The sequence below is a fragment of the Strigops habroptila genome, chromosome 12, assembly GCF_004027225.2.
Source record: "Strigops habroptila isolate Jane chromosome 12, bStrHab1.2.pri, whole genome shotgun sequence".
Lineage (NCBI taxonomy): Eukaryota > Metazoa > Chordata > Aves > Psittaciformes > Psittacidae > Strigops > Strigops habroptila.
Genome location: NC_044288.2, coordinates 7716343 through 7740636, shown reverse-complemented (window position 1 = coordinate 7740636; position 24294 = coordinate 7716343). Strand labels below are relative to the sequence as shown.

Genomic DNA, 24294 nt, shown 5'->3' with positions numbered 1-24294 from the left:
AGGGGAAAGCAGCCTGTGACAGCCCTGAGATTAACAAACCCATCACAATGCAAAATCTATGAAAAGAACACTTAACCTTTCTACTTAAAATAGATTCATGCATAGTTTTATGAAAGAATAAGAAAGGAAAAGTCAGTCTGTAACAGCGTGTGCTACAGGCACTCCTGTTTTAAGAGCTGAGAAGCAGGGAAGCTTTCCTATTTAACTCCTGCTTAAGAGTTCTTCAGTATCACGTTACTTCTGAACTGCTGGTTTGTGTAAAAGTGCCCTGATGCTGTTCACTCACCTGGGTCACTGCAAAGTAAAATACACAAGTATGCAAGCAACTCGTTCCCCTCTATTACATGAGATTTACAACCAACTTTTCTACCCAGGTCCTTGCCTATTTGGAGGGAGAGGAATTCCAAGTGTGGTGCTCTAGTTTGCTCCTGAAACCACTGGCCACAGCTGAAAAGGAAGATCGGCCACATTAACATTGACGATAACTGCTTCTTTCAAGAAAAGCCAGAGCGCCAGAGGAAAATAGTTTTATTTTATCCGTGTTTAAAAGAGATGGGGTGAGCCTGCATGCAGAGTGAGGCTTTGTTTTTTACAGAACAAATTCCCATCTTCGCTCATTACAGATGCTCAGAGTCACCCCAGGACGCGCCAGCTCAGTGGACAAGGTAAACGATGGTGTCCCCAATGTCCTTCATGAGGCCGTTCTCGGAGAGGCGAACGCGGTGCTCGCCCAGGTCGATGTGGAAGATGGCCTGCTCCAGAATAGGTGTTTTCTCTGCTTCCTCCTTGCCAAGGACTGGAACACGCCGGGGGCCAAGCACAGGATCATCAAACCTCATCAGCTTCACTTTAGAGAGATCTGCAGTGAAGAGAAGGGCTCGTTAGGCTCCAAGATCTGCACACAGGCTGCAATATCAACCGGACTGATCAATACCCAGTACTTCTACATCTGCTCCAAGGAAATACACTCTCTTGGAAATAACATTCATGCTTAGATTTACACCCACTACAAAGATGCCATTCAGTGGTTACACTGTACATTACCAGCAGAAATAGGGATAAACCACACAGAAATATCAACTCCCAATACCACACTCTAAGCACTAGATTTGCCTTGTCTGCTGCTGGGACAGCCGTGAGTAACTGAGCAGTTATGGTACCATTTTCTGAGCAATGAATTTCAGAGACTGGGAGAAAGAGGAAGGTGAGTGTTGTTTTAAGTACAATTCCCTATTCAAATGCACACTAAGCAGACCGAGAATAAAGCCCAGGAAGCCTGAGATCTTGCAGCCAAGCCAAGTACAACCTTCTGCCCTGGTCACCAACAGAACAGTGACACCTTCTGGAAAAGACTGAGAGAGAAAGTCACTGCTTAACCTCACTTGTTTTCCAGCATCTCAAAGTACCCACCTAGCACGCCACCAGTAGATACACACACACATACACATCTACTGTGTGCACAGTGCCCTTCCCCTGCCTGTACTTTGCCACTTATCATCTGCTCCTCTGTGTGCACCATCACTGGTAGGTAGTTGTCTTTGTTCCACAGACAAACATTAATATAAACACAAGCTGTTTAAAGATACAGAAAGAAAAGATTACTCTGCTGTCACCAGCTCTTGGATGAGGTCCAGTTTTCCTTTTATATCCATCTCGGTGCTTCAGATTTGTTTGAGTCTTATCTCCTGTGTTCTTCAACACAGCCACAGCTGCTGTTCCTTTAAGAAAGCCACTTTCACTCATTACACATGGCCAGGAACTTGCTGCTTGTTTCAAGAACGTCCAACAAGAAGTGTTCTCATGCTAGCCTGTGTTTTCCTAAAGTATCCATCCAAGCAGATGGATAAGTGAGGAATAGTAAAATTATCAACAAGTAGGCTAGAAGAAACACAGCTTACTTCCAAGCACCATGAAGGAAGAGCACACACCCTGAAATACTGCTGCCTGCGAGGGCTGACCACCTTTAGGCTGTCAAGACACCACAAACATTTAAACTGACCACAGCAGCACTCCCAAGAGGCAGCTTTTATCCTAACTGCAACAAGGCAGAACACAGGAAAGTGCCACACAAGACAGTGACAAAGATGAGCACAGGATCCCTCCTCTTCTGTCATGTCAGCACACATCACCCTAGGAACTTACACAGGGCTTTACTAGACAGAAAACCAGAAAGCAAAGGAGCAAGAGGAGGTAAAGGAATTATTAACAGCAACCAGGATTTTTGCCAAAAAATGTGACCTCCATAGGGTGGATTTTTCCCTGTGCTGGAATCCAGGTTCCTAAGCCAAGCACACCTGCCACCTGAGAGCACTCCACAGGCTCCAGGTAAACATGCCCTGGCAAAAGCAGCACCCCAAGCTCTGCCTGGACACCTTTATTTATTTAATGCAAAGTTGGGTTCGCAGGTGGCGAAATGCTTTTGTCTTAATGCTTCCCCACTGGAATTCACTACTGCCCATGGACTGAGTGCTCTCTTACGACTGCAGAGTTCAATGTTTAACAGCTGAAATGAAGTATTAGTGCATAACGAACACAAGAGTTGAGAGGGAAGAACTAGCTCAGAGGATTTAAAAGGAGTATTAAAGCATTTCCCCACACAAGTTACGAGTTCAAGTTTGGCATAAACAATGGTGATTGGTGGGGCTATTAAAAGCAATTCTCAGTAATCCCAATTTTAACTGAACAGGTAGTTTTCCACTACGAAGTGAGACAAATCATGAGGAGCCAAGGCAGCAACTGCCACCTGAGGATAAATAGAAAAATAAATCTGGTAAATGTTTTTTTCATCCCCGGGCTCCACAATCCAAGTGACAGAAGCCACCTACAGCCAGCTATGGGACTAACTCACTCTCAGAAAGCCAAAGTGCCCGACAAAAGAAAGATCATCCACATTCACCTTTGGCTGAAGCTGGGATTCAGTGTATCAGTGGCAGAACCAAAGGCTAATGAGGAAGACCACCGCAAAACCTGCTTATTTGCACATCACCTCTTTGGTTTTTCACCACAATACTCCTGCCTCCTTTCTAAGCAGCGACTACAGCAGCATGAACTCCAGCAGCTTTCTGTTGCTCTGACCAGCCTGTGACAGCCATACAGCCGTGCTAGCACCTTACCTTTGATCCCTCTGTCCATCTTCATCAGGCGCCTGATCACCGTCTCCCTGTTGTCCCCTTGCCTGATTTCAATTTTTGTAGAGAAGTGGCCGTTTGATGGTTGAGGGTTCACCAGGAACACAGACACGCTGGGCTGTAAAGAAGTTAATACAAACATTAAAGGAGATCTGTGCTTGTGATCCAAGCCTCAGAGGAAACGCGAAACCAAACCAAACCAACATCTGCCATCAGCAAACATTTTGGGTGGATAAACTTCATTTAGAAGCACACCTGCCAGTGGCAGAATGTGAGCACTGCCCCAACCCTAAAACATTCACCAGAGTAAGCACAAGTCTTGAGGACATATTTAGGGAAATCAATTAGGTCTTTTTACTGTACAAACCGTTAGAGCTCGAAATATCCACACATGATGCCACTGTTGTGAAGGGTCACTGAACTTACACATGACTTGCCGAGGATCCACAGCAGAGCTGTAGGAATCCTTCTGAAAGGTTTACGCGGCTGAAGGGAATCTCCTAGCCACTATAAATAGATAAACTAACAGTCTTCAGATCAAATAATTAAGTTGTGCTGACTGGAAGAACCTAAATCTAAGGTACAGTCACAGACATTTAGGGCTCTATACAGAGGAATTAAAAAAACCCCAAAACATAATTGCTTCAGGAAATGTTTCTTGTTTTGAAAGGGTGCTGGGTCAAAGGCAAAATGAATCCAGTGTCCACGTCTGATCCAAGTTTTTACATGGCATATTTGCTTTTGTCTGGCTTTTTTTAAATGAAGTTTTCAGGCTTCCAGTATCTGAATTTCTGATCTTACCTCAGTTCTGAATATGGAAAATGGTTTTCCAGGACAGCAGTCTTCTTTTATTTTATCTTCTGCTTCAGAAGCAAATTTCACTTCGATGTGATCAAGCTGTGAAAAAAGAAAATAGGGAGAAAAGGGAACATACAGTTTAATCCAGCTGGTGTGAACAACAGGAGTCACCAGGCCTATTTAGTTGATAATAAAAACAACTGCTTGAGCAACATACACCCAGAAGTTAATGCAACCATGCTTAGAGCCTTAGGAAAGGCTGGTCCTCCAGTCATGCCAGTAAAACCCAAGTAATGAATATGCCAGGTATGCACCAACCTCCAGGGAATTTGTCAGATAGACAATATTCTCCATGAGCACTGCACGCTCATCGAACTCCAGCTCCAGATCGAGAACATGTGAGCCGTTCTTCTCCAGGTTCTCCTGTCAGAGGGGAAAAAAAGGAGAAAATAAAAGGATTAAAACTCTAAATGCTGCAGTAAAATGAAGCTTCAAAACGGCAAACTATCTTCATTAGTCATGAACAGAATAGGCCTTTAAACATGAGAGCTCTCTGCTGGCACAACATGCTAACGTAGGAGCAATAATTTTCTTGTAACAGGGCTTCTTCTATAGCGAGTTAGTGACACTGATGGGAGGAGAAAGAGCAATTAGAATACATTTTTAATATAGCATTGAAAAGGTGTTTGACATTCAGTTATTTATGATCCCTACTTAATGTGCAGATTGAGAATTCACAAAATAAGTCAGCATTTCAGTGGTATTTCACAGCAGGAAATGCAGTCTTATGACCTAGTTTGAAACAAAGGACAAGCTTACAACAACTGGACATGTTCACAGCAGTCGTAAAACAAGTTCTCTGCAGGGAAATAACAACTACTTTATATGTTAACATAAAAGTAACTTAATTAGTTGAGAAAGGCAACAGCAACACTCCCAAGAGACAAAGTATTAAAGGCAATAGAAAAACCACGTGATTTTTTTTTAACAGTAAAACAGAACTTCCTCTTTGGAATTCAATCTGCCCCTTTCTTGCTTTCACATGCTGAGCCAGCTGTCTCCTTTGAAGCTCTGCTTTGTCAGACTCAGCATGGCTGTGGTTTCCTGGTTTCCTTGTCAGTTTAATGTGAAAGATCCCCTGCATTCACACTGAATTGCTCCCCTTTGTAAATCACAAAGTTTCTCTTCCCTTTGACAAATAGGAAGCACAAGCAGAAATGTTGCTGGTGCACTGGAATTGCTGAATAATTGGTTTTCAGAGAAAACCACACTGATGTAGGGAGTCTGAGCTCAGATGTTTCTATGTCTTTATGTCAAATTGCTCCCTGCTCTTCAGAAGCGAGAGGATCGATGCTGGGGGAGGCTCAGCACGCCAGCCCATTCCCAGCTGCACCAGGATCACTGACCTCTGCCAGAATAAGGAAATCAAACCCAGGATGTTTCAGACCTAACACACTTGTAGGACTGAAAGCTTCTCTGACCTTTTCCAACTGTACCAGCTGATCTAACACATCACTACATCTCTTTACACACTTCTACACGAAGCTTTGTAGCTGCTTTGTGCTCTCTGTTCCTCTGAAGGCTTCTAAGCTACCATGAGGAGTCATTAGAATAACCCTAGAGAGAGGGCAGAAGAGCACCTCCATTTATAAAATATAACACCAACAGAACACATTATTATAGGAATTTTAAAAATGAAGCTAAAATTTAAGGAGGAGAAGTATTTCACACTCATTAGGATTTTTCCCATTACCAATCCCTCTCAACTTCTCCAGATCACGAGAAGTCTAAAAGGTTTTAAATCCTATTCTGCCCACTCCTCTCCTTTTTTTTTTTTTTTTAAAGTTTTTGCTTATTCTTTGCATGGCACACAAATGATACACAAAATTCATAATCCCACTCAGGGGTCAGAACAGACCCTTTTATGCTCCCTTAAATGTGGTGCAATCACTTATCTCTAACCTTGTTCTTAGCTTTCAAGTGTTAAGCATTTTTTTGTCCCCAGAGCAACACCTTATTCTCATTTCAGCATGAAAAACCCTAAGAGTCAAATCTGATGCATTTCAATCATAGAGGAATCCACATGTATTTGAAGCACAGATTATAACCTGCAAAATACAGAAACTACTGAGCCCCAGCCAGACCATTCATTCACCTGGGGTAATTCATGTAGAGACTTTTTTACTGTATCTTTCTTCCAGAGATGTCAAAGCAGTTATAAACACAACCATGAAGAGGCCAAACAAGCAAGGGGAGGAAAGCGACTGAAGTCAAATGTTAGCAGGAGATTCAGGAATGAAATAAAGGAAACAACAATACCCATGCACCAAGCTGCAGATTATCATTGCCTTTGTCCAGCCAGTTTTCTTCACAAAAGCTTTTTCCACTTACCTTAATCATGGCGACAAAAGGCATAACCTTCTTCATGTACTTCTTCAGCTCTGGCAAGGTGTTCAACTCACTGGCAATTACTTTATTATCTGGCAGTTGACCTCCACTGACCTAAACATCAATGAACACCCATTAAAAAGGATAGGTATCATTAAAGACTTGCCCTTTAATACCACATACCCTTCCCATAAATACCAGCAAGGTTTGTCATCATAGATTCCACATAGAAAAATTCTCATCCCTTTGAAACATCCGGCCAAACAGCAGATTTTAACACTAATGCAGAAAAAAAGCCTACAGAATGCATGATGTTTAACAGCCCCAGAACAAACTTCACATGAGGAATACTGGTTTCTCTTAATACCACAAGCTGGAACAGTCATGACTCTCAGCTGTAACACTGCTTTGTTCAAGCTAGGAAGGATGGTTCATCAAGGTGCCAAAAGCCACTCTCATCAGTTCCCCATGTCACAAGTACAGATTCTTCTGCTTTCAGAACAGCTTATTTATTCTACTAATGACTGATGCATTCCATTTCAGCATGTTTCTTGTAACATCACTGACTGGTATACACCTCCTCAAGGACCAAAGCAATGCTTCTGAGCCCACTTGCATAGTAAGGCAGCATTAATCTGTCAGTCAGCTTGGGAAGAAGAATATTTTAAAACCTAACCACTTACAAATGAAAAAAATAACAGAACATGAGCCACTTTTTACTCAGATTGTCAAAAACTATTGAATCATACTGTCAAGTCAATGACATTCCTTGGGACATTTTCATTAAGCACCACAGCTTATCGGACAGTTGTAAAAGCTTGGAGAAAATGAAAGCTACATATATGCAAATAATTTGGTAACAAATTACAGCTTAGAAACTTTCTCAGACAGAGAAAAAGAGCCCCCAGAGCAGCAGGTAAGCAGCCCAAAGAAACATGCAAGGATGATGACCTGGTAGTGCTTGCGCAGAACTGACAAGGTGGTGTGCTGCCAGGGCGGGTAGCTCTTTGCCACGTAGATGGTGCAGTGAGAAGGCTTCTGGGAAGGTTCTTTAGCGCTTTTCTAAGGAAACAAGGAAAAAAAAATTAGGAAGGACTCCTGAAGCAGTATACAATTATCAGGGAGCACATTTAAAAAGATGACCTAATACACTTCACCTTTCCTTTCACAGGTGCCATGTAGTTCTTGAGGCGGAGTCGGAGGTCATGAGCTGCTTCCATCAGGTACTGGGATGAGCGAATCAATACCTCATCCACAGGACCTGCTGTCGGCCATGAGGCTCTCATGATGGAATCAGGCTTTGAAGAAAGGGAGAAGTAACATGCATGGAGATGAAAACACATTAGTATCTGGTGGGGTTTCAATCCATTATAGCTTGACTGGAAACAGGAGTTTAGACAGTTGGAACCTCAGTGAACACCCACCTGTAACTAGGCTGTAAAGGAGTAAGTATGCAGCCAACAAGCATTTATTTGCAAGAGTGTTAAGGACTATACATACAATTACACCTGCCATACACCTACATAACATCGTCTACGAGAATAAAGCAGTAAAGAATCCCCAAAGTCTCATGTCTAAGTGGGTTAATTTTAGATCACCTCTTTGTGAGTAGACAACCAAAGTGACTTGTATTAGAGTTGCATATGTCATCCCAGTAACAGGCTAACCCCATATGTTCCCTGTCCTATGGACAATGAGCTATTATGGCTCTTCATATCCTAAGACATGTTTCTTCTATTTGCATGCAAAAGACATCCACAAGCCTGATAGAAGCCTCACTAAAAATCAGGAAAAGCTGACGTCTGAATCAAGTGACAAAACCCAAAAGTCAGTGAGTACCTTTCCCAGAAGCGACCAGATGTGCTCACACAAGTGGGGACAAATAGGAGCCAAGAGCAGCGTCTGAACCTCAATAAACCGAAACACCAGCTCTCTGTGCATCCCTTCTATCGCCAGCTCACGGTATTTATCCTTTGCCGCCTGAAACACAGCCAGTGCAACCAGCATTAGCACAGCCCACCTGCCATGGAGAAACATCGAGAAGAAAACACACAATTCCTTGCTCTAATATGCCTTTCAAGTGTAAACAGCTTAGAACTCAATCATGGATTATTACAAGAACTGCATTTTCCTGAAGCACCTGAGTGGGAATCTGTCAGGCAGCCATTTAATTTCTGCTGCAACAAGGTACTTTTTTAGAAGTGTTTACTGGCACAGGCATAAGAGACAAAAATATCCACAACTGTGTATCAGGTACTGTCATCCAAACAGCTTGCATAGAGATACTAGTAAGTACTAAGAAAAAGACAATGAATATGATCTATCATTATACATATAATTCAGCCTACTTAATCATATTCCTGAGTATCATAAAGGAGCCACATAAAGGAGTCTCTGTAACTCATTAAGGGCAGTGCGTGGTTCAGCAGACACTCCGGAGACACGGCTTATGGAGTGTATCAAAAAGCACTCTGCTTCCAAACAACTTTGTTGATGTATTATCTGGATTTCTCACAAAGAGCTCCTTATTACAAAGCAGCTAAAGAAAGGAAACACTCTTTTTAATAGTGCCTTTGTTTTAAGCAGCTTTTTGCTCATATTAGTTAATCGGGACTATTTGCAGAAACACAGTTGTCTTCCCCTGGTCCTTGGTAAGATGGCACAAGCAGACCTTTATAATTTCAGATTTATTCACATACTCTTGTTTCTTGGCACAATTCCAATTCAGCTGTCTAATTAAGGATCAGAGACATCAAGATTAAAAGAAATCCACAAAGTAACAAATACCAAGTGTTAGTTTCTTACACCTAACAAGAGACCTCCTACCTGGAATTCAAACAAGCCAGTTTTCAGAGCTTCCTTAAACATCATCTTCTCATAATTTTGGTCTGTCTTCGTTATGCCAGCATTCATTTCACTAGGGAGGGAAGGGAAGTGAGAACACCAACGTTGCAGAGTCTACCCCACGTAATGGCAGACTGTGTAAAACACCACTATCAATGCCACCCGTGCAAGGCAATCCCACACCCTATTCTGTAAAGTGTTTTGTTCTATGTAATTCGTTAATGTGTAGAATGGAGATGCTCATTGCAAGAAAAACAATGGAACAAACTGTATCATTAGCTTTTGTACAGTACCTGGCAAAGACTTTGTCATTGAAGGTGTTGGCAGGACCGCTTCTCAGACTGTCTCTGTTTGCAATCATCTCCTTTACCCACTCCACCCATGTGTAGAGACGAAGAATACCAGCATCTGCCATGGCTTCCACAAAGTTGGCATCTTCAACAGTGTCACCAGCATCAGCCAAGGCTAAACGCATGCCTGAAAGAAACTGCATCAGCTAATGTGGCCAGCATGCAATTAGCTGGTAGCTACAGATGCAGCAGGGACTCAAAATTAATTCCAACTGCCTTTTCATTATGAGTTAATAAAATGCAGAGTGCATTTTCAATCTGCCTGGCCAGCTAGAGAGAGCTGTCTCAAAGGATGGACTTGACCCAGAAGAGGTACACTGCCCTCCTGAGGAAGGAAACCAAACACACACCAAGGACCAGGAGCCTAGTACAATCACTGCCGAAAAACCAAGAGCATGCAAGAAGGAACATGGGCACATGGGAACGCATGTAGACACCCCCTGTGCACCAACAGGATCTGTCTTCAGTTTTGATCTCTTAGGACAACGTGGAAGCATGAAGCAAGCACCCTTTAAGGGGTCTCAACACCAGGAGCAGCTCTTGGCTGAACAGGCTGTGTGCTAACATGCATCCCAATGGAGTTCAGGTTGTCAAAAAGCACAGGTGGTAAGCAGTGGATTTATTGCAATTCAATCCTCCAATAAACCCACTGCTCCTCTGAGAGTAGAACACTCATTTTAGTCATTTTGGCATAACTGAAAACCAGACGTAGGTCAGAACACACTTACCATCTGCAGAAAACTTGTCAAGAGCCTGAGTCAGGGTGAGAAAGTTGCCTGTAGATTTAGACATCTGCAAGAAACAGAAGAGTCTATTTGCTCACACATCCATTTTGCTGTTGGATAAGCAAGACAGACACAACAGGGGCTTGGGCAAACCCTTGAGAAGGTGTTTGCTCATGAACCCCAGCAAAAGCAATTGGGTAAATCGGAATACAGAAAAGCAGACTGAACTTCGCCCATCTACCTCCCGAACCCTGAACAGGTCCACACGCACCACAGCTGCAGGGAAGTGGTGGCATCATTTGGGTTCCAGCCCAGCCTTTCTCAGGTTCTGAGAGGTGGGACAACTGGTATCAAAAGTTAATTCCAGAAACTACCTAAATTAAACTTAAATTCTATTCAAATTTGGTACTTCAGTTCATCCTGCATTGGTTTTTACAAGGACTCTGGTGGGGTTTTTTGCTTCATGTTAGACAGTCTCCAAGGCCTAATTCCCAGGTTCGGGTACTTTTAACTAATTCCATTCCAGAACTTGCACACATGAGCGAGTTACTGGCACAAACGCTCTCCTCTCACTGCACTACTTCAGTGCTTAACAAAGCTAAAATTTAGTCAAAAAACCCAAAACCCAAAACATTCTACATTCTGTATTACCCTAAAACTTAACAGAAATGCACTGAAATCTTTACTAAACTGGTGAAGCTATACAAGAGCTAACTTAAGAAAAGCATTCCATAGAACTGGAAGAAAGGCAGGTCTTTACCTCTGATGAATGCAAAATTGGAGGGCACCAATGAGGAAACTGGAATTTTCACTATTTCCTCCTCTTAAATAGCAAGAAGCACTTTTCCAGCCTGGCTGGCAAGTGCCTATTTGACAGCCACAAAAGCCATCTCTCACATGAAACCCCACTTTACCTTTTCAGAATTGAGAAGGAGATGTCCATTTGCTCTCACAGCTACTGGCCATTTTTCTCTGTTTGAAGACAAGATAGAGAGCATTTGGTGAAGTAAATGTATTTTCTCTTTTAAAAAAAGAGCAAACATTTTACGTTCCAGTTTGGGACAACACCGTAAGTGGAATCTTCAACCTTCATTAAAAAAAAAGGGGGTGTCTTAAGAAAATTAAGGAGCTACAATGTAAGGCCAAGAGATTATCATTGCTGAAACGTGAAGCAGGAGCACTGCACCTGCATTTACACTTCACCCACCCCACACCTCCCTCTATTCGACTACATTTAGTTTAAAGGCCAGTGACTGGCATTGCCCAGCAGCACTCAGTAGAATCCTGCATCTTAAAATCTTTAAGGATTCTAGAAAAAAAAAACAGGGGAAATAATGATAAAAAGCCTTCAATTTCACTAACTTCTACCACAGACAACTGCAGGAAAGCTGTATGAAAAAACACATTTTCAACCTAATTCTGAATGCTGCACAGTCCAAAACAGCCATTAGCAGACATACCAGAACTCCAAACTCTCCCGCTTTCTCTCCTGCATGCCTGGTTCACATTATCTCCAAACTCACCTTTGATCTGACCACATGGCCACGTGATTATAGAGGTAGTACGAGAGATGATTTGGAACAAGATCTTTGCCAGAAACTCTGAGATCCACAGGATACCAAAATTCAAACTCCTCCTTTAGCTTGTCCAACTTCTCTTTTGGAATCTCTGTTTTAGGAAACGGAGCTGCCTTGAAGAAGATGTAATCCCAGACTTCTTTGCTCATTTGATGTGCCCTGCACAGAGTTAGTCCCATATTGAGATGTCAGTAAAAGTTCCTCTTCCGCCCCGCAGCAGTTTGTGTAAGACAGCTTAAAACTGATCAGTTCTCACAACACACTCCCTTTGATAAGCAGAGCAAACACGGACAAAGAACACGCAGGTGCTTTGGCTTGTATTATGCAGACAGGAAAAGCATTCTTGACCCAGAGCACCTCCAGCACATATTAAACCACCAGCTGAATTGATGGTCGATACCACCAGTCTAGAACAACGTCTTACATGCACCTCTTTACTGTTCTAGTTCTGACAGTTACTGTTCTATACTTTCTATTACTGTGGTGTGCAATCCCCTTCTACTGTCCCTCACAGAGGAAGTCTTGGTAAAAAGCATTTGCTAACACCACAAGGAAGATGTTATCTATTCGTGTTTGAGTACACTCTAATTGAATATACTTAATTCCAACAAATCTGCAATTCTGTGCTCAGGATGCTCACTTCAAAGTTCTTTTCCAGACATGACTAGGATGTAGGGAGCTTCTCTGTAATTAGAGAGGTTTGAGCCAAAATGAAAGCTTTGCCCAGCCTTTCAGAACTATTTCTGTAAGAACCTTTACTTGGGAAATGTTTTTCAGATTCATTATAGCATCGAATGAGGCAAGTTCCAGTTCCAGTGTGTTCACTGCTCCAGAAAACATGCAGAACTAGAGCATAAGATTCAAGGGAAGACTGGCAGTTATTTTCTTCCATTCCAGATGAGTTGTACTACCTCATCTCTCTGATCTCTCTCACTGAAAGTTCACGACCACTCCAACCAAGAGGTCACAGAGCAGTCTTAGGAAGCATGTGGTACAAATGCCTTCCCCTCTTACTTTGAAGGCTTCCACATACAAGTTGTGGATAAAAGATGACTCTAAGCTAAGAGAGTTACTTTTAATACAGTGACAAAAAGGAAGCGCTGATTGTCTTGCTCACTTTGTGAGCACGCAATCTTCTATAGCTGCAAAGCAGCCTCAGTGAGCAGAGACACTTCAGCAGCCACTGAGACCAGTCACTCAAAAACTCCTGGCAAGGACCACTTTGAGGCAAGCCAAACAAGTCTTAAAAAGGCAATTTACCGCACACACAGTTCTGCTTTCAGGGACATTCCTCCTCTCTCCTTTCTCTTTCCTTACTTCCCTTCCACCGGTTCGTGGTAAGTTCACTAACAGCACGTTAAGTTTGACAATGATGCTTTTTAAACACCAAGACAAAGCATCAGCCTCCTTGGCAAGTCTTTGAGCACAATTCAGGAGATAAGCACATCCACTTGAACAAGAACACTTCAGGATTCACTCTCCTTACCGGATGCCTAGAGGAGATTCTCCCTGGCCCCTCAGGTTACCTCCTTGTAACAGATGAGCCACTGTGTAATAGGCCATGTAGATAGTTGAGTCAGAGAGAGACTCTATCAGCCACTGCTCATCCCAAGGTAACCGGGTACCTAAAGACACGGAAACCAGCATCAGGTACAGCCAGTACCAGCCCTGCTGACAAGCACACATAAGCAGCTCATGACTTTCAGTGGAACACGTATATATACACACATGGATAAAGATGCAAATACTCATGCTTATGCTTTAAAAAAATCCTCTTAAAAGAATTAAACTTAATCATTTGAAAATTTTATTGAAGAGAAAATACAACCTTCAAACAGATTTCAGCTCATGATCATCTACTGTCTGTTACAATGCAGTTAGAACAGCTGCCTCACGTCAGAAGCTACATAAGAGGAAGGCTAGTCAGAATTTAAGGAGAACACTCAAGAAATGGCATTAGTTCCTTTTTCTGAGCTCCCTTCCAAAAAAAGAAACAGCCCAGGCAGAAAGCTACAGAGATGCTGCACAGAGTCCCTGTAATGCAAAAATAAAATTACCCCCGGCCACATGGGTTTTCAGGAAAGTGCCTTCTCTGGGATGCTGGGTCAGGATGTAAGTTGGATATAGCTACTTTACACCTACCCATGCCATGCTGGATTCCAGATAGCACTTAAGCCTTCCAAATGAACCAATGAATACCATCCTCATGAAGAGAACACTCACGAGGACATTCTCATGAAGTGAGAAGTGGTTTGCCTACCTAAGCCATATGTCCTGGAGCACGCATGCTCTTGTAGCCAGCCTAAAGTAGCTTCAAAGTTTCTCCTTGTCTCTTCACAAAACCTGTAAGAAATAAGCCATTAGTGCTCCCAGCCCTCTCAGACCACGAGCCGCAGCCGGCGAGCACTCCCCTTTCCATCTGCTTTTGTAACTTACGTCTCCAGATGTTTCAAGCACTCTGATGCCTGTTTCTTCCAGTTCACTTCACCATAATCTAAATACCTACAGTCAGGAAAAGTTTGTTGTAACAAAGCAATCCACAAGTAGGATATAATTTGGCACTAACTTTGTAACTACTTCACTTACCACTGATCACAAAGGGCCACGACGCATTCATCAGCAGACCTCGACATGACTTGTTTCTCAGGTTCCATATAAATCATGGCTTCACCCTAAGAGTTGAAAGGGCAGTAAAAGCTAAGAGTGAAGTGCTTGGCAAAGTCTTGAAAATCCTCACATCTTACCAAAAAGCATCCTCCCCATTCTATCTGCTTTGCAGCATTTACTGCGTGGCTTTTGTCACTGCACAGGTGCTCTGCCTTAGGATTCTCTTCAGTAAAACGAGCAACACGGACTCTATGCTCCTCTGAGGTATCAATTCATCTCATTCTGTACAGAAGGTCTCCATGCAAGACCAAAAGGAGGACAGCAGCACAAGATGTCACTTGAAAAAGACTGACAATTCAGATTCTACATTTTCAGTGTCTTCCCGACTATATCGAAGACTGTATCAGGCTACCAAAGTATTTCCTAGACAAGGTGATGGGACGAAGTAGGGTATAAGAGGTCTCTAAGATATTCATCCCACTTCGTGCAAGAACATAAGGTGCTGCTTGTAGCAGTATTTCCTAACTCTGCAGTGATCCAAAGCACCACTAATGACCGCAGAGCAGAGGTTTCTTTAGCGACCCAGCTACTGTGAAAAGGACAACATGGGTAATTTGGCAGCAGCTGTGTGCACACTATCACATACATTATCCACCATCATCTTCTGAACAAGCTTCTTGACATCTTGAACTTTCTGTCCTTTGAATCCATCCACCAACATTACCTGTAAAAAGATGGGTCACAGGAGTTGATGTTTTTAAAAATGAACAGCAAATAGGTGCAATAGCTCTTTGGATCAGCATGAAGAAGTGGCAGCTACTGCAATCTTTGACATGCAAAAAATAGGAATAAAGTTGCTTGGGTTTTTCTCATTAAATACAGTCATCTACCCAAAATGGGTCTGTCTCCACGTCAGCACGCATGCAGGCAATCACACAGATAGTCAGAAATAAAACTGTTGCCAGCTTACAATAAAACAGCTGAGGAATCACAGTGAGCCAGCACACAAGGGAAGACAGGAGGGGAGGAAACAACCAAACAAACTACCCCAACACACTGCCCTTTCCACCAGTTTCCCAATCAATACTTGTAGCAAGATCGATCAACTCCCCAGAAGATGGGCACTTGCAAGGAAATCAGATCACAGATCTCAGTCTGCAGTCATAGATTTCTCCATCCTCTCTCTTCAGTTCTACAAAACTCCTCCAACTGCAGCACGAGACTGCAGGAGAATCCGAATGAAAAGTGGTCTGGGGAAAACCGAAAACATCTCTCTCTTTCTTGCAGTCTTTTTTTAAGTACTATCATCTTTACCCACTTTGTTTCACCCCAATCAAACTCAGCAAGAAAATCCTTACCAAAATCTTTTATTACTTACTCCCTCATAAAATGCTTTCAGGTACATTCTCTCCTTGGCCTCAGCAAGCTTCTCTCTGTCATTCTGGCTCTGGATTTTGAGCTCATCACAGACTAACGGAGCACAAAGGTTGCCATAGCCCGGCATTTCAATGATGGGCACCTGAGAATTAACATACTGGTATCAGATATTCAGTTCAGACTACCTCAATGCCATAAAATCTACACCAATTCAGCACGACACTGCTGTAACAGTAAGGGTCTTTAATTCTTTGCACAGAACATATACAACAATCTGGCCATTAAGGCTGTAAGTTTTAATCACCCAACAGGTTATCAGTATAATGATGCAAACCAATCTCCAAAATAGTAATTTCTACAAAAATTAACACTTTTCTTTATGTCTGAAGTATAGCAATAGATAACAAATCCTGGTTGCAGCCCCTAATGAACCCAAACATTACAACTACAGCAAAACATGAGGACTTTAAACCCTTCACTCTTTCAGCTGAGGAGGACTTTAAGCAGAAATTCTGGAAAAGGCAGGCACAGCTCCTGCTCTGCTTCTCACCAGTGAGTGCCCAGACACGCGCACTGCAGCTGGACACACCGCGTGTACTCACCGGTTCAAACGGCAGCACCATTTCATCTTTGATGCCATACTTCACCCTCAGAGCCTTTGGAAGTTAAAAGAAAAAAACCAAAACAAATTAACCAATATGGATAGAAGAAAAATGTTCAAGATTTAAAGGTTTTTATCCATTCATATGGTCTTTTCTGTTCATAATATTTTATTACAAAGCAGACAAAGCCACCTCCCTGCTTTCCCACTATTTCTCACACTTCAGTTTAATCCCCAACTCATTTCAGGTGATTCTTTGTCCCAACTGTCTACATTTTTGAGAGGGGAAAAACCAATATCGCTTTACCCTGAAAATAAGTGGGACAAAAATTCAATAGCCAAGGATGGGTGTTTATAGATGCTGATATACTCTTGAAGCTGTAATAGCTACAGCTACTTTAAGTCTCATTTGAAATTCATCAAGAGGTCTTTATCTCATCTCTGGAAGTCATTTCCACAACAGGCATTTGTTTCTATTTCTCCGGTACTCTACTTTAACACGCAGCAGAAGGTGCTTGATTCTCATCCAAAACTCTACTTGAAGCCTGAGAGCAAACATCTGTCCCAGCCCTCCTGGTTTTAACTTCGTTTATTTTTAACTGCTTTGATTTCAAGTTAGAGACAGCAAAACTGCAACTAAAGGGAGTTTCGTTTTATCCATGGATATCTAACTTTGACCCTCCAAACGATGGAAAGGAAACAGAAGCAATTCAGTTAGCAGACTGACCTGCTTCTTTTTCAGATCTCTCAGGGCTGCAATGTCATCCGGAGAATCGGAGGGAACACTTGTGACCACTCCAGTGCCTTGACAAAGAAACAGATGCCGCAGATAAAAAGATTAATCAAACGTATTGAATACACAGAGTGCAAACAGGCTTTGGCACGATGCTGCTGTACAGTTACCTTTATCTTCCTTGATTGTGAGCATGGGCAGAACATATACAACTTTGTAGGTGGTGAGAGGGGCTGAAAGTGCAGCGCCAAGAATCTCCTGCACAGGACAAAGGAACATCACTACAATAAATAGCACTTTTTCAGCCTGAGTAAGCTCTTCTGGCTGATATCTTCAAATCTGCTGGCATTCCTCACCTACTACAAACAAATAAGTATATATATATTTAGTTAGACAAGGAGGCAGATTGCTGAGAGACTGCCAAGGCAACAGTAATGCATTATTCCGCAGGGAAGTGCATCAGGTTAATCTCCCAGCAGCTGTAGCTCAGCTGACAGGGAAGCTGTCTGCTGCTCACTTTTTTAGTCACTAAACACTCCAAAAGTTTTGTAATGGCTCCTGTATTTTCTTTGTAAGTAGGATTCTACCATCACCTTTGCAGGTATAAGCTTCACAGGAACTGATAAGCCTGCCCAGCAAGCTGCAAGATGCTTACTTCTCCCATCAGCTCCTTGACCACAGGTACAACTCCGTTATCCTTTGTGAAGCCCTGGTAGGACATGTTCCTGGCAGCTCTTTGGGTACAGATAAAAATATCCCCAGTCACAGTTTCAAAGCCGATGTACTTCATATCTGGGCAAACCCAGCAGTTGGTCTGTCCAAACATGGTCTCTGGTCTGAGTGTAGCAGCCACCAAGAAGATATTTTTTCCTCTTAGGCCACTGGGGAGGGAAAATGCATTTTATAAGTCACCAAAACGACAACATTCAGGGTAATATAGAACATGCTTTTAAGCTAATATGAACTTTTAGTAACGTTTATTAAGGGATGAAAGTGGGTCAAGTAAGTTCTTTGTGGGTTTTTCACTTTCTTTGGGTTCCGCACAGACTAGTGAATGAAGAGCTCAAAACTGCTTTATTCACCACGTTTTTAAAGTGACACAAACAGGGTGAAATTGAAGTCTGCATTAGGCTAACAGACCGTCCAATGGAACGGTCACTTCTGGCCATAAGATAGTACTATTTGCCATTAAAAATTCCAGACCTACCTTAGTTTTGCGGGATAAGGATCTAATACCTTCATTTTTATTAGTGTGTATTCTTGAGGCCCGACACCCTACAGTTCACATAAACAATGCAGCAATCAATATATGACATTGACTCAAGCAGTAAAGAAAATAAACCCTATTCTGCAGTAACTCAATCCAACTGCTGTTTAAGGTACTGATGTTTTCATCACAGTAAATCAGATTTCCATCGATACAAATGGCTGTTTCAAAAGCGCAGACTGGAGACAGAGGTGATACTTTATTCCAAAGTCCAAAACCTTACTCACCACAGCCACTATCTCAGCAACACAAGTTAATAACAGCCAGTTTGTTTTGTTTCAAGAGACAGACAATGACACAATTTAGTGATGTTTCTGGCACAAATCTGCTAAATAATCACAGAAAAAAGCTATGATGGAAAATACCATCCACAGGTCAAGACAAATGTCCTCAATAGAGGGGTTCATTCCATTTTTACATGTACTGACAATCAATAACTCTGCATGTACAAAATATAGTTTGCTCTAAGATACAATTTATTTTTCCACTCAATATTTAAGATCATAAGCAATGCATAAGAATATCAATTAAAAACATTACCTCTCCTGTTTGCCTGTCATGATCCATGCAAGGCTGTCCATCTTTTGGAGAATAAATTGTGTATCTAGAAAAAGAGATATGTTCATTTAGTAGCAAATACAATAATGTGTAGGCCAAGGGGGGGTGAGGGGAAGGAACCCAGCTCTTTGTGAAAGAGATTACTTAATGGTATTTTCAAACTTGCATAAATCTGCACCAATGCCAACATTCAGTTTTGACAAGAGCTTTTGGTATTGGCCCTATTTTGCCTTGAGGTGGTACCCAAGGGAAAACTACACGAGGAACCCAACCTCACACACTTCACCAGCACAATAAGTACACTCAACTGTGCCCAGGAAAGCATTTGAAATGAAAGGATTCTGGTTTAATGGGAGTTGGGAGCACGTTCCAGAGATGTGTCGGGCGGTTCTGTCTTTGGAAAAGCTGAGCTATTCCACATTCACAACACGCTCCCAGCTGAGTGGTAGTCTCCATGCGTACCGTTTCCCAAACTTAATCTTATTTCTTTCCTTCAGCGTAAGGAACTGCCATCGTACAAAGGCATCATAATACGGGTTAACGTCTGTGGTGATGAAAGAACGCCTCCAATCCACCTGAAACGTGCGAGAGTCCCCATAAATAAATACAATAAATAAAAGAATAAAAGAAGTTTCTCTCCAAAAAAAGATAATACAAGTACATATCACACAAGGTTTGTGCTTAAAACCCTGGCCCTGCAGTCTGTGTGTGCATGCTCCTTCAGAGCTGAAATGCCAAAGGCTCACGGCCCGTTTGCTGACCACGAATTTGAGAGATTTTGTGGTAGTTTTAACCACCCACTCAAGCTAAATCCCAGCGCTCCCCTGGTTTGTAATCTCTGTCTTTATTTTTAAAAATCTGATGTCAGTAGGACAACTATCTTTATTTCATATCACATCTTTACTCTTCCTAAACTACTGTCGATAATGACTACAGAGCAGTTTCTAATAGGAAAACAAGACAGGAAAGTCACAATTCCTTTATTCAATTCTTGTTTCCAGTTGCAATCACTGCACAGAGCATAAGCACTGTATGAGAAAGCACTTCGTTGTCACCCAAGACTACTAAAAGTTTAAATGAGTAATTCCGTAAATAGCAGAAACACTTCCAGAACCATGCTGGTATCACACTGCAAACCTCCCCAAAGCAGAAGCCGCACATCCATAAACATAACACCACCACGAGCCTGGCTGCTCCCATAGCTGAGTTTTAGATTTCAGTTACCTTCAATCCCATGCTTTTCAGGTCCTGGACAGCAAGGGGAGGGAAATAATCCAGCCAATGCTCAGCTTCAGAAAAACTCACTACTTCTTCATCAGAAAGTCCCAAAGACTTCATGATTCCCCACTGGTATTTGGAAGAGCCAGACTTGGCAGCAGCCTTACTCTGAAATGACAACTGTGATGAGGGAAAGGGGCCCGTTCTGTATTCACAGCAGCTTTACATGTTCAGAATATTCTTCTCTCTTACTGTTATGGCTTCTATCCTCAGATATACACATTAATACAAACATTTGAGCATCCTTTCTCTAGCAGTGAAGACTGATCATTAGAGTTTCTAATCTACACTACTTCCCAGCTTGTATCAACTGTACACACATCAACCCCCCTCTGCTCTTTTCAGCTGCTACATGCTCAGGTCAATCTGCAGACAGGCTGCAGCATGACAAACTGGCAGGAAACGACCAGTTCACTGAGGTCCTGGGCAATCAGGTGGTGATTGTAGGTACAAACCCACAATGTTTGTACCACAGGGTTCTCCGAGTGTGAAGTTAACCCCTGATGCACACCTGGAGTCCAAGAGCACAGCCACCAACCAAGGAAGCCTTTGTTTAAAGCTTACCTTTTTGCCTTTTGCTTTGTCTTTGATGACAATTTCTTCTTCTTTTTTAGCAGAATTTTCTTCCTCTTCCTCCTCCTCATCAGGAAATTCAGGTGGGCAGCCATACAATTCCATTTCTCTTTTTAGCTTATCTGCACAGGCCTAAGCAGAGTCATTGGCAATCAGCACCTTCCTGGGGCAGCTGAGCACTAGCACCCTGCTCAATCACAGCTAGGGAGAGCTTTTACTGGTAACACTTTGCATTTCACAACAATGCTTCAAACTTTTTCCCGCGTCAGCTTCTAGGGGATCCTGTGACTTCAAGACTCCTGCCATAGCAGGAAGGGCTTTACAGGAAGCATTTTCTTGCAGACAAAGAAATACAATAGGTAAGCTTAGTTTGAAAGCATTTTATTTTCTAGAAAGTGATAAGAGTTCCAGCACAACACATCATACTACAAATTCAGGCTCAAAATCTGTCTTGATGAACTTCTGAATAAATTAAACACGATGTTCAGGATGGACAGTAAGCAATGCTCTAAGTAGTCTTCATCACAAAAAAGTATTAGAAAAATCCCTCTAGCTCCAAGAATCTTACCTTTATAGGCATCCCAGTGCAGTGCAGGCCAAACGGGAACAGGCAGCTCTTTCCCTTTAGCCTCTGGTACCCAACTGCAAACTATGTAAAGTGGAAAAATGAAACAGATTACACAGGAACGGCACAAGGCTTCACTAGCACCCTGCTCAAGTAGTAAGTGCAACTCCTGCTTTAACACGAAACTACTGAAAGACAGACGAATGCCACGAACAGCACCTAGGAAGCTAAGTAATGGAAAAGAATGTTTTGCACCAGGTCTGTCACTGCCTGGCTGTGCAAGTCCAAGCCTTCCTGATGTGCAGGGGGCTAGTTTTGACTGAGAAAGAATGAGTGCAAAGAGATGGATTGTGTGGAACCCTGTCCGCAGGACTTAAAACCTGTTCACACAGAGGTAACAGCACAATGTTCACAAACGAAAGAGACGAGGAGATTTCTTGCAAAGTTTGTGCTAATCTGAGAGAATGACAAGAGGAAACCCCTGTGTCTGGTCTCCCAGAATGAAAGAAGTGATGAGTGGCATTTCTCCTCAAGCATTTCCACTGAAAATATGGGCAAAAATGAAAGTCTGAATCAATCATTACTGACTTTATAAAGTCATTCACAAGGCTTCTGACAGCTCAAAGCTTAACTACAAAATCACCACTTGTTTTAGAGTAGTATTTAAAGGGATTAGCAAAGGAAAATCTTTACCTCACATTTAGATAAAGAAAAGGTGTGTCCCAGGTGAAGGCGGCCGTTCATGTAGGGATAAGGAAAGGTAACAAAGTACTTCCCTTTGCTGAGAAGAAATTCAGACCATTAAAATGTAATCAGCTTTCAAAATGACCATCAGATGATGCGTGGGTAAAACAGTTAATGCTATGTTCAGCTATTGTCAGCCCACACTGACATTAAAATAATGTTTTCCCTGCCAGCAACACAAGTGTTTGATTTTAAAGAACTGATATCCCAACAGGCTTTGTCATCTTACAGAAAATAAACACACACAAGAAAAACCCCCATAGGACTGACAGCACAAAGAACCTGCAACAGACACAACAGCTTCTCAAAGGAAACCAATTCTAATCCTGCTTCTGTAAATTAATTACTGCAAAGGCTTAAAGTCATTCATTTAATCTCCTACCATCCCGGCTCAGATTGTTTAGTGGCACACTGCAAGTACTTACTCATTTCACAACACTTCAAATTAATTAGAAGTGGCAAATGCAAAAAAGGAATGGAAAAACCCAGCCAACCCTCAGCACAGACCAAGAGGGGCCACTTCTTCCCTGATGGATTTTGAAGGAAATAAGTTCCCCTGAAGACACATTTCAAGCAGTTAAAAGATAAAACCCTGTAAAATCACAAGTAACGATACCTCTTCTGGTTCTGCCTGTCCGAGGCATCGATCTCAAAGACTCGCTCTTCATCCCACTTCTGCTGGATCTCTTTCTCAATTTTCTTCAGGAAATCAACTTTTGCTGTCCCTTTACGTTCCTGTGAAACACAGAGGAGAAGCCCGGCTGAATGGTTACCTCACACAGACTTGCAATATAGCACAGACCGCTCCTGAACCCCTTTCGTTGCAGACTGGCGTGCCTCTGGGCTCCATAACCTGCAGCACAAGCTCTCAGCAGAGCATCGCTAACGAGAGTCAGCCTTCAGAAACAGGAGCCAAGATCTGTAAGGAAAGGGTTAACAACCCTTCTCCCAGGCAGAGCTCCACAGTAGCCAACACAGCACATACACTGACAAACTGGCCCCATTACTAATAACTAACAAACTCAGAGGTGTCTGAACCGAGGAGACGGGAGCTGACAGAACTGCAAAGCGAAAAAAAGAAACCCCACAAACCCCACAGAACTCTGGTTTTGTTCCAGACTCTTCACAACTCCCACACAATGTTTCTTTATCTTGCTATACATTGAGTGGGAATGGTACTTCCTCGGCCAGGACAACAGTCTGGCACACAAGTCCACTCTACCTGTAGTTCAGAGTTCTTCAGGTGACGTATTTTAAGTTATACTGTGTTTAAACCCCACCACTAAGTGTTATATAGTCCTTCTCCTTACTCATTTATCACACAACACACCGCAGGCACCACTCGCAAAGCTGGGCACACACATATGTGAGGGTTTGGGTTTTCTTCCCCACGACCGGGGCACCGCTGAGACACGTGCGGCAGCAGCTGCGACCCCTTCGCTCGTGTCAGCAAACACGACCCTGGTTAACGACAAAAGCGCTGCAGCAAACCTCAAATAAACCTTTACAAGAAAAGCAAAGCTACCGCGATAGCTTAATGAGAGGTTCTGCCTCGTGCCAAGGGCTTCAGTCACCAGCCCCTGGCACCTACAGCGCTGAATCACTCACCTCGGCGTGACTCTACCCCTACAGTAACCACCGTGCCCCGCAAAGACCCAGCCCCACGCTGCGGGGAGCCGCCAGGGCTCTGCAAGCGCCCGCACTCCCCAAACACCGCCTCACACCGGACACAGCGAGGGGCTGCCGGGCTGCCCCCGCCGCCAGCGCCCCCCGGGCCGGGCCGCAGGTCCGCGCACGGCGTGTGGCACGGGGCAGAGCGCCGGCGGCAGCGCGGGGAGACCGGCCCCGGCCCCCGGCGGACACCGCGGCAGGGGCGCGGGCCCGCACTCACCGCCATGCTGCCGGGCGCCGCGCCTGACGGGACACGGGGCGGGGCCGGCCCGAACCACGGCGGCGGGGCGGAGGGCGGGTCGTACCAAGGCGGTGGGGGGGGGGGGATGGCGTCGTTGCGGCCGCGAGCCTTGCCTAGCCGCCCGCTGCGCGGACCGCCCCCGGCCGCAGCAGGCGGGTCGGCCCGCTCGGGCCCGGCCCTGCGGGACCCCCGGGGCAGGGACAAGCACGACGCCCCCCGCCCCGCCCTGGCGCCGCAGAGCTCCCGCCGGGCCGCTGGGGGGCGCCCCC

General features: G+C 43.5%; 1 protein-coding gene across 4 annotated transcripts; it reads right to left on the bottom strand.

The window, feature by feature from the left end:
- Positions 1–511: 511 nt before the first annotated feature.
- Positions 512–24274, bottom strand: LARS1 (leucyl-tRNA synthetase 1). Of its 4 annotated transcripts, none has more exons than XM_030504211.1 (32): positions 24005–24274; positions 22730–22848; positions 22063–22150; positions 21373–21453; positions 20796–20936; positions 20178–20339; positions 19416–19528; positions 18936–18999; positions 18336–18403; positions 17784–18009; positions 17299–17386; positions 17123–17199; positions 16397–16450; positions 15796–15936; positions 15064–15141; positions 14397–14482; positions 14247–14312; positions 14071–14153; positions 13297–13435; positions 11757–11969; positions 11148–11205; positions 10237–10300; positions 9452–9635; positions 9141–9231; positions 8154–8294; positions 7472–7612; positions 7266–7376; positions 6318–6428; positions 4245–4349; positions 3930–4025; positions 3114–3246; positions 512–859 (listed from the first exon to the last, which is right to left on the bottom strand). In XM_030504211.1, exons 1-32 carry the CDS (start codon positions 24008–24010, stop codon positions 654–656), a joined length of 3534 nt encoding a protein of 1177 aa, XP_030360071.1. In that variant the 5' UTR covers positions 24011–24274; the 3' UTR covers positions 512–653. The 4 variants fall into 4 exon arrangements, with proteins under 4 accessions (XP_030360071.1, XP_030360072.1, XP_030360073.1 ...); XM_030504212.1 differs by lacking the exon at positions 24005–24274 and adding an exon at positions 23424–23556; XM_030504213.1 differs by lacking the exons at positions 22730–22848; positions 24005–24274 and adding an exon at positions 22539–22665.
- Positions 24275–24294: the final 20 nt, after the last annotated feature.

Bases quoted from the DNA above. Each gene is read 5' to 3' on its own strand.
- LARS1 (XM_030504211.1), bottom strand. The intron at 15,937-16,396 runs GTGAGTACACGC...GTTAATTCTCAG, and splicing joins TGGTGCTGCCGTTTGAACCG to GTGCCCATCATTGAAATGCC. The intron at 9,232-9,451 runs GTACTGTACAAA...TTCCCTCCCTAG, and splicing joins AATGACAAAGTCTTTGCCAG to TGAAATGAATGCTGGCATAA.